At 42.9% G+C, this 10,591-nt stretch overlaps 1 protein-coding gene across 3 annotated transcripts; it reads right to left on the bottom strand.

Moving 5' to 3' along the window:
• Positions 1-4,633: 4,633 nt before the first annotated feature.
• LOC136456161 (beta-galactosidase 2) lies at positions 4,634-10,389 on the bottom strand. Of its 3 annotated transcripts, none has more exons than XM_066455943.1 (19): positions 10,088-10,388; positions 9,838-9,933; positions 9,639-9,751; positions 9,244-9,310; positions 9,048-9,140; positions 8,821-8,964; positions 8,540-8,628; positions 8,154-8,259; positions 7,978-8,065; positions 7,335-7,453; positions 7,077-7,241; positions 6,725-6,894; positions 6,536-6,645; positions 6,351-6,439; positions 6,147-6,257; positions 5,964-6,065; positions 5,673-5,878; positions 5,271-5,589; positions 4,634-5,172 (listed from the first exon to the last, which is right to left on the bottom strand). In XM_066455943.1, the coding sequence occupies exons 1-19, from the start codon at positions 10,253-10,255 to the stop codon at positions 5,062-5,064; spliced, it is 2,466 nt and encodes an 821-aa protein (XP_066312040.1). In that variant the 5' UTR covers positions 10,256-10,388; the 3' UTR covers positions 4,634-5,061. The 3 variants fall into 3 exon arrangements, with proteins under 3 accessions (XP_066312040.1, XP_066312038.1, XP_066312037.1); XM_066455941.1 differs by having other exon boundaries at positions 6,351-6,460; positions 10,088-10,387; XM_066455940.1 differs by having other exon boundaries at positions 6,351-6,645; positions 10,088-10,389.
• Between the last annotated feature and the right edge of the window lie 202 nt (positions 10,390-10,591).

The raw sequence follows: 10,591 nt of genomic DNA, 5'->3' as shown, positions 1-10,591 counted from the left end.
TACTGATCACAAAAGTTTGAAGTACATTTTCACTCAGACGGATCTGAATATGAGGCAGCGTCGATGGTTAGAGTTGATCAAAGATTATGACCTAGAGGTACACTATCATCTGGGGAAGGCAAATGTTGTCGCCGATGCTCTTAGTAGGAAGAGTTATGCCAATGAGGTGCAAGTGACATCGATGTCAAGTGAGTTGTGTGCTGAGATTACGCTACTGAATTTAGGCTTTGTCACTAATGCGGTGGAGTTGGTGTTGGAGCCTAAATTAGAGCAAGAAATACGTAAGGGTCAGTTACAGGATGCGAAGTTGAAGGAGATAGCAGAAAACATAGTGATTGGTAAGGCACCAGGTTTCCGCATGGACGACAATGGAACTCTATGGTTTGGGAAAAGACTGTGTGTGCCTGAGGATAAGGCTATACGTGAGGCAATTCTTCGTGAGGCACATGAGTCTGCTTATTCTATTCATCCTGGAAGTACCAAGATGTATTTAGATCTAAAAGAGAAGTATTGGTGGTACGGACTCAAAAGAGATGTTGCTGAATATGTTGCTTTGTGTGATACCTGTCAGAGGGTCAAGGCTGAACATCAAAGACCTACAGGATTGCTACAACCAATGAAGATACCTGAGTGGAAGTGGGAAGAAGTTGGTATGGATTTTATAGTTGGGTTACCACGTACTCAGAGAGGTTATGATTCAGTCTGGGTAATAGTGGATCGTTTAACTAAAGTTGCTCACTTTATATCGGTCAAGACTACTTATAATGGACCAAGGTTAGCTCAGTTATATATGGAGAGAATAGTGTGTCTACATAGAGTTCCCAAGAAAATTGTGTCTGATCAAGGTACTCAATTTACATCTCATTTTTGGCAGCAAGTACATAGTTCGTTGGGAACCAAGTTGAATTTTAGTACAGCATATCATCCTCAGACAGATGGGCAAACTAAGAGAATTAATCAGATATTGGAGGATATGTTGAGGGCTTGTGCGTTGCAGTATGGAACAAGTTGGGATAAGAGTTTTCCTTATGCAGAGTTTTCGTACAACAACAGTTATCAAAAAAGTCTCAATATGGCACCATTCGAAGCTTTGTATGGACGAAAGTGTAGAACCCCGTTGTTTTGGAACCAAACGGGGGAAATTCAAGTGTTTGGACCAGATGTTCTAAGAGACGCAGAAGAGCAAGTAAGGATGATCAGGGATAACTTGAGAGTGGCTCAGTCTCGACAAAAGAGCTATGCCGACACTAGAAGAAGAGAATTGGTTTTTGAAGTAGGTGATTACGTGTACTTAAAGATGTCACCTATGAGAAGTGTGAGGAGGTTTAACATGAAGGGAAAGTTAGCACCAAGGTATATTGGACCTTTCAAGGTTTTAGAGAGACGTGGAGAGGTAGCTTATCAGTTAGAATTGCCTGAGAGTTTGTCGGGTGTACACGATGTGTTCCATGTATCTCAGCTAAAGAAGTGTTTGCGTGTACCTGAGGAACAGATACCGTTAGAAGAGCTTACAGTTAAGGAAGATCTCACTTATGAGGAGTTTCCAGTAAAGATTTTGGAGACGGCAGAAAGAGTTACCCGGAGCCGAGTTATAAAGATGTGCAAGGTTCAGTGGAATCGGTATACCAAGGATGAGGCTACTTGGGAAAGAGAAGAGGATCTGAGAAAAACATACCCACAGTTATTTGAGTAAGCATCGTCCGAATCTCGAGGACGAGATTCATTTTAAGGGGGGTAGAATTGTAACACCCTAAATTTTACAACAATTGAAACTAGGGAAAATTGATTTACTAAGCATTTTTGTGAGCATTTAAGTTTAGGAAGAATAATAAAATTTATCAAATTAAAATTTAATATAGGTTAACAACAATGAATGTGCATTCATGCTACTGCATATAAATTTTTGGAATGGTTTGATTTGAACTCAAGTTTGAATATGATTTGAATTCTTGCTTTCAAAATTTGCTTTGGAGAGTAATTGGAAAAAATGGAATTCTCTTCCTTCTTCTTTTCGGCCCGAAGGCCTGCTGCTGCCGCGGTCCATCTTTTTCCAGAGCCGGCCCGCGCTCTTCACTGATTGGGCCAAAGCCTGGTTTCCCCGGCCCAGTTGCGTAGCCCAGCTTCGCTAGCGCCAGCCGCGAGCCACGCCCGCGCAGGCTTCCTCCGCAAGCTGACTGGCCGGGCCCGTGAGTCAGACTCATCTCCTTCCCCTTGTTCGTGTTCCAGGCGGACACTGTGCCGTCGCCGATTGAGTCCGCCTCGGCCACGCTCTCCTTGACGTCGCGCTCAAGTTTTCTGCGCCCCATAAATAGCGGCCGTGCCCCTCCTCTCTCCCCAATCTCATCTAGCGCCCGTCTTTTTCGCCGAACAGCCGCAGCCGAGCTCCGATCCATTGCCGCCGCCGACCTCCGCTGTCAACTCGCGCCGGACCGCCCCAACTGCCTCTCGGTCCTCCGTTTCGGGTCCGGTGAGTTCTCCGTTCCTTCCTCTCTCTCTCTGTCTTTTTCTTTCGACGTGTAGTGCGCTGCGAGCCGTGTACCACGAGCTCCGGCATGCCGGCCATGGTGCTGCCGTGGTCAAGCCGCCGGCGTACTGTGCCGGCTGGGTTTTTTTTATTTTATTTCGGCTGGATCGATTCCCATCCATCGGTTTCTAATCCGACGGCTTATAAAAGAAGATACCCCTTCGCTGCCTATTTTTCAAATACGCCCTTATAACTATTCCAGATTCAACCCGCGGTCCTTTGCGCGTTTCACAGGTTACGTTTCTTTCTTTCGAAAGCGTATTTTGGTTCGGTTTTAATGAAATACGTTTTCAGCTATTCACAGTTTTGCCATTCAACTTGTTTTAGCCGTAAAATCTCCGTTTTAACTCCGATTAGATCCGTTCAAGTTGCGTTGGGTTCGTAAATAAGTAATCTACACGTTTATGCTACTGTACAGTAGGTTTCCAACTTTTATAATTCGAGCTTAGATCTAATCTATTATTTGTCTATAGGAAATCTTGTTTAAACCATAACTTTTCCGTTTTAGATCCGATTTTTGCGATCTTCGCGTCTGCGTGTTCATAGCGAGACGTAGATTCGTTTTCCAAACTTTTCATCTTGATTCTTTGTTGTTGGTGTACTGTTCTAATCTGTAGCATTGTTTGCTTTGCATGATTGCTCCTGGATGCTTGTATGTTGCTGTGGTTATCGAGTATAGACGATGAGCAGTTCTCGGAGGATCAAGGGTACGACTTTGACGAGCAGGACCAGCAGGTGTACATTGCTCAAGGCAAGTATAGCATGGGATCATCCTTGTTTCCTATTCACTTTAATTCATTAAATTCATATTGCATGTGTCGCCTTGATAGGGATTTCTTAGAATTGAACTATTACCTTGTCACCTATGGGTTATGCATATGGGTAGCTTTGCTAGAGCTCAATTGAACCATGATCTTGTAACTTGACTAATGGTATATGCAATAAACGCTAAAATATGACTTTTTAGCAACATGGAAACAGGGGGCTGTAGTGTTTAGCTACTTTCTAAATGCTTCAGATTCCTCTCCCTAAGGACTTATCTGTAAGTGATCATCCGGGACTTACAGTACAGCTGTGAGGGCTACATGGCTCTGGCTTTAGCTCAGTATGAGAACCTTTTCTAGCTTGTTAGTGGTTACCTTTATTGGCGTAAGAATGGCTTGACGAATCGGGTATAGGACAGCCTCTACTCTTATGTGTATAGCCGTGAAGGAATTGTGCCATTTGACAGGGGGTTCCTATAACTGTTTGCCAAGTGAAACTAATGGCCCTAACTTGTTAGACGAACCTTTGAAAGGCTTCATAGTGACCCCTGCCTGCTCACCTTGGAAGTGTTTTGGGAGTTATAAACCCGGGCTTATGGGAATCACGACTCACAGTGAAAGTGTACAACCTCTGTAGAGTGTAAAACTGGTATATCAGCCGTGCTCACGGTCACGAGCGGCCTTGGAACCCTTATGGAATAGATGAACACTAAGTAACATTTGTTTATGCTATTCATTATTCATGTTTACATTTGATCATGTGTTTGGCAATGGGAATTGAAACAACTTGATGTTACTCATAAGCTAAAATTATGACAACTAAAAGCTGAACGCTGTTGAACCGTGTCTAGCCTTTTGAGCCTCATGAACCCCGTGTTACACTTGTTGAGTACGACATGTACTTACGCTTGTTTATTTTCATTACTTGGATAAAAATCCTGGATGGGTAACAGATGACCTTGAGAATGATGATTTTCCTGAGGACTACTAGACTTGTGGTCAACCAGTCGACGCCCCTGTGAATTGGAGCTTCCGCGAAAGATCTTTTTATTATTTCCGCTATATTTACGTGATAACTCTGTCTTATTCGTGATGTAATAAACATTTGTAATGATACTATTCATAATTTGTCAGCTTATGTGTGTGACTAATCTCTGGACGCACATAAGATTTTGCACTCCATTTTATCCTTAAAATTAGGTGTGACACTGATGTAAGCAACTGAAGTATTCAGCAAGATGACATTCACGTAAACCATGCCCAACAAAACACCGAGTCAGGCAAATGTAAGACAACTGCTATTTATAATCTGAACCAATATTTTCTTTACTGTTTCAATACTTGCTAGGAAAATTCATGAATGATGGGCCCTGAGCGTTTACATTGCACCCTCCAATGACCAAAAATGAATAATCAGATAATGCAAAGCCAATTGCTGGCTTTTTGGCAATCTCAAACCCAAGAGCCACCGCGCACATGGACTCAGGTATAAGCAGAGTCTCATATGCGCGTCACTGCCCTGGCAGACCAATTTACACTTTGTCTAGAGACCCACAACACTTAATTTCTCACAGCTAGGGTCCTAACAATTTCTTCCATGCAAATCTTATGTAGCCTAAGTTACATACAGATATCAATGCTTAAATCTAACATACAACTAATTCCTGTAACTCCTGACAATCCGTGCGTCACAGTTGCCGCGACTTTCACCCCTTGCCAGGTTGATAGGGTAACATTATTGTAGAAACCAATATGCTATATGGATTATATGACTCAACCGCATATAGCCTCAACAACGGCTCTTTTCATAGTCCCAGGGCATGGATCCCCACCAAATACATCTGGAACCACGCTTACCCCACAGCGCTCTTGACCAATGCAGTTCTGCAAGAAACACCAATTTTAATTGTAGCTAAACAGTAAACACAAATACGACTTCAATGTTGTTGGCTTTACTTGACCAGTGTTTGCAGATCCTTTACCTTCCAAAATATGTCGTATGACTTGTGTGCATGACAGCCACCTTCAAAGTAGCTCCCACAGGAGCCCTGTGGTGTGCCAAAGCTGGCGAACTTTATGTCAGTCATCTTCCGTCCATGATCACACTGGAGGTGGATCTTGGCTTTCTCATAGTCTTTTGTACGCCAGTTCGTCATTGATGGTTGCCATTCAGAGACATCAGCACAGATACTCCCTGTTGTTCTTTTCACCATCGAGATTCCAGTAGGATCACCACCCCACTCCTCAAATATAACCAAAAGGTTCCCCGTCGGATTAAGCCATGAACGTGGAACATGGTACCTGAACAAGCATGACATGAATATAAAGAGCTCCAAATGTAAACTTTCCATGGATATTTCTGCATAAGTATACAAAGTGCCTACCATCTCTGAGAAGAGTCACCACAGTTGGTTTGGCACTTCTTTTCATCATACTCTCCACGGTAATCACAGATTCCACAGGTTCCAGAAGCTTTGTAGCCAGGCCAATACCTTCCAATACCTTGTCCGTTTATCCAGATTTGACCTTTACCCATGCTACTCATATCCAAAGCTAATGGCTCATCGCCGTCAGGTGCATTGAAGAAAGCCTGCACAGGATACAGTAAACGATTTTTTAAAAAAATAAAACGTTTTTTCCACATGGAAAGCAATTAAACTTATGATCTTCCATACCTTGTACCATGTCAGAGGCTGCTTCTGCATGGGTTCTCCCCACTCTACTGAAGAGCTACCACTAAGTGAATGAAGACTCAAATCCTCACCTTTCAGACCAACCTGGACAAGTAGAGTTATTAAGGTTCACGTGTTTAACACATCATACATAAGGTTAAGGTTCATAACAATGGCAGAAGTAACCTTATAGGTCCATTTCTGCCACGTGAGATCTCTTCTTCCCTCATTTAGGCCATCGAGTGTCACAGGACCTAGAATTCCAGCATTCCAAGTCTCAAAATGTTCTCCCACATTCTGCAGCAAAGGTTAATGGAATGAATCTGGAAAGGTTGACACAGCTCAAAGCCAAGAGTACTATCTGCTGTTGAAAAAAACTGGTGCACTTACCGGGAGACCAACTGCTATACTTAAGCATGAAATAGTGTTACTGCCTGGCCAAAGTTTCACATTTCCACGATATGTCAATCTTGGATCATCTACACTTCCATACACAGTTCCTGCCAATGAATTAGAGAGCATGATGAAAATCAAGAGGGGAGAGAGAGAGAGAGAGAGAGAGCCCTTTGTTTTACCAGTTAGTTGTCCATTAACGAAAATATGCAAAGCATGACCAGCCGACATAACAGTTAGCATTGGATTCTTCCCATTACTGAGAAACTGCTCATCCTGAGCAACATCAACGCTGAAAGTGAAACCTTTAGCATCTTCGAAATGTAAAAGCTATTATTAGATTTTCTAAGTTAGGGACTTAGGGTACTCACTATGTTGTATACCATAAGTAGTCTGTGTTATCCCTTGTCATATTTATCTGTTCCAGTAACCCTACTGTTGCAAATGATTCATCACCCAAGGAGTTTATATCCTCATTGTATGATTGCCATGTGAATCCTCCAGCCCATTCCATTTTCATTTGTGAAATCTGACTTCCAACCTGTATAAACATATCAGTATAAAAAGTTTTTCACCAAGAATTATAAGGTACAGTAGCACCAAGGAAATGTTGTGTGAACTCAATATTAGGAAAACCATCCAATTTAAGAAAGTAACTCAATTAGAGTAAGAACAAAAGGAAGTTGTAGAATGAAAAAAAAAGACTCAGGTGCCCAATCTCACCCTGGCAGTGTTGTAAACTGTTGTTTTGCAGTCTGGGAGAATACTTATGGACCAGGGAGGTAGATTATAATGCATTCCATTGAATGATACCCTACCATAAGATACTTTATCCTTGTTCTCAAGGAAGGCCACACAAGCATCAGTGCTTGATCTAAAAACAGATGCCTAAAGATGAAATTACCAAGAAGTCAGTCCTGTACAAAATATTATTGCATTCAAGAGCAGAAGAATGAACTTAATGCTGTACTAATTAACAACCTGCTGAGCATTGCCAAGTGAAGTTACAATTGGGTCTCCTGCAACCAATGCTGGTTCACAAAGCTTGATAGCTTTATGCAACTCCTTCAAGTGACCCCATTTTGGTTCTCTCAGTAAGCCTGAGGAAGTGAAGGGGAGGAACTCAGATCAACTTGATCAACATAAGGGATTATTTGATTATGAAATGATTGAAATATAATCACTTGCTATTTTGCACCAAATGCCCCAATGTACTCACTCCATCAAAGTAATAAAACAATGCTAGATGCATTTGCTTTTGATTGCAGAAACAATGTCTGACCCAATCAAGTATTTTAATAATCAAGGATATTAGAGGTTACATTTATCTTTATCCAACAATTTTAATAATTAAAACCTTGTAGTCTCACATACTAGGGACTGTGGATGTCAATATTAGTGTGTCATGCTGTTGCCACTGCTGACAGGAAAAACATATCACAAAATACATACAGTTTCATTCAGGATGACTGGAGTAATATTAAATCAACCTTATAGCATCTATGGAATCACATATAGATGTTGCTTTAGGGGAAATTATGTAGCAGTAATCCTTACATGAGAGGAGATTGATGAAAACTGTATAATACGTGCCTTTTACCAAAGTAGAATGTGTTCAACTCACCATATTCATCAATAGGAGCATCATAGTCGTAGCTAGTTGCAATGAATGGACCACCAGCTGTGCGCCCAAAATTTGTTCCTCCATGATACTGCAAAGTGGTGTCATAAGTCATAATTTTGCTCATTCAATAATTTGGTAATAAGCTTCAGCTGCATAGCATGAATCATGGGAGTTACCATGTAATAATTAACAAAAGAGCCACCCTTCTGAATAAACTTGGCAACACCATATGCTAGATCCTCTACTGGTCTATGTGGGACTGGAATACCAAATCCTGTATACCTGCATTCAAGAGAGAAAAAGGGATACATCAGGAGAAATATTTAAAAAAAAAACTACAAGTGTCTGGTTTCTTTTTTTTTATTGAGGAAGCATTTATTAACTCAAGAAATTATATCAAGTTGATAAAACCATGTTGTCCGACTTCTGCATAAAAGCACACAGCCTATAGAAAGTTCTTTTCTTGAAAGATACAGACACACTAGTGACTATTCATCCGTAGACTTGAAAAATTACAAGTTCCTGATTTCTTAGGTTAAGAAAAGAAAGCAAACTAAATTACCAAGATGTCCAAGCCTCAGTCCACATGGTAGGCTTGTGAGGTTTGTTTGGGGCGAACCAGTCACAATAAAATCCATTGCAAGTATTAATCTGCAACCATTAGATCAAAGTAAGTTCTTGATGAATGAAAAAGGAGAGGAAGAAAATAGCAAACCATCCAACATAGGAGTATGACCAATCATTAGTTTCCTATCTTGGAAGATGGACACAAGTTCAGACCCCAGCACATTAAAGAAATCCTGCCCAAGATGCACACTTAAATAAAGGGAGTACAGGACATACAATTGGATCCGGGGCATCATCTTCTTTGCACATGACCCATGGAACACTTGTGTTGAGTGCAACTGCCATGTTAGCTGCCCATGATGCGTAGGCCTTGGCGGGCTCTCCCTGATCCCACTCCAAGGGCCCAAACTCATTCTCAATCTGCAAGGACAATCAGAATCCAATGGTGGGTTGCATTCAAAAGGATGGCATCAATACATATCAAAGGAGAGTTGCAAACATACCTGGGAGAGGATTATTGGCCCTCCCTGCCATTCAAAGAGCCCTTCGGACTTCATCATGTCAACGATCTTCGTGGTGAATTTCTGCATCTCAGCCTGTTCAAGATTGAACCCAGGGTTAAAAAAAAACTTATCGAGTTTTGCAGTAATTTTAGAAAGGAGAAACACATGAAAAGCAGAGCCACAAATCAATTCTTACCTTGAACGGTTCATTATCGGTCCTAAAGCTGATGCCCGGGACATACTTGAGCCAAACAGGGAAACCACTGAAACCAAAAGTGGGAAGAGAAGCATAGTTTAGCATACTTCACATCACCTTGACATCAATGGATCTGTGTTAATTATTCCTCACTAGCCAAATTTAAAGCACAGGAATACAGGACTGAGTTGTTACAAGCGAACACTCACTGTCAACTACAAGAGCATGAAAACGACTTCAGTAAACCAAATTAACTACCAAATCTCCGCATGATTTTTTTTTCTCAAGAAGAAACTCATACACACCACAAGAAACCAATGGACACAGCAAGAACATCAATGTCGCCCTAAACAATTCGTACAAACATAGAGCAAAACCAAGAAAGTTCCGCTTACCCAAAATTCCACTCGGCGCAGACGTAGGGGCCAATGCGGAGGTGCACGTAGAGTCCGGCCTGCTTCACCAGCTTGATGAAGTGCACCAGATCATACCGCCCCTCGAAGTAGTACTGCGCATGGGCAACCAACCACCACATCAAGAACAGCAGAGGAAGGGGGCAAAGAAACCGACATTTTTACCAGCGTCGGTAACTACCTGTCCACGGGAGGGCTCATGGCCGTTCCAGAAGACGTAGGTCTGCACGACGTCGAGGCCGCCGTCCTTGGCCTTCTGTATCAGATCCGGCCACATCTGCGCGCCAGAAGAAACAAACACGCAACAACCAAGAGGGTCAGACACACTACACCAACCGCAGCGGCGGGCCAGCTAGCCCGCATTTCGGGGGAGAGGAGAAGGACGCCACGCTCCGAAGGAGCAAGACGAGGAGCAAGAGAGCGTCACGCACCTCGGGGACACTCCTTGGGTAGTGGATGGAGCCGGACATCAGGATCCGGCGCTGGCCATTCACCACCACGGCCTTGCGGTCGTAGGTGACGGCCGCCGACACCGCGGCGGCGAGCACGGCAACCGCGACCACGACGGCGGCGAGGCCCGCCGGCGCCGCGGGGGCCATGGAGCGGGGAGGAGAGGAAAGGGAGGGAAGTGAAAAGAAGGGGCAAGCAAAGCGAGAAAAAAGGCCGCGCCTTTCGGTGCTTTCCCTCCACTGGACTGGAACTCTGGAAGCAGGTCGGGCCACCGGACGGACGGAGTGAAGCGCCGCTCACTGTCACTGAGGGCACAAGATGACACTCAGGCCTCGTTTAGATTGCGAAAAAATTTCAACCCAATGAATAGTAGCACTTTCGTCTTATTTGACAAATATTGTCCAATCGTGGACCAACTAGGCTCAAAAGATTCATCTCGTAATTTCGAACTAAACTGTGCAATTAGTTATTTTTTTTACCTACAT

This window comes from Miscanthus floridulus, chromosome 6 (genome assembly GCF_019320115.1).
Source record: "Miscanthus floridulus cultivar M001 chromosome 6, ASM1932011v1, whole genome shotgun sequence".
NCBI lineage: Eukaryota > Viridiplantae > Streptophyta > Magnoliopsida > Poales > Poaceae > Miscanthus > Miscanthus floridulus.
Note: the sequence above shows the minus strand (reverse complement) of the source record. Positions and strands in the feature narration are given on the sequence as shown.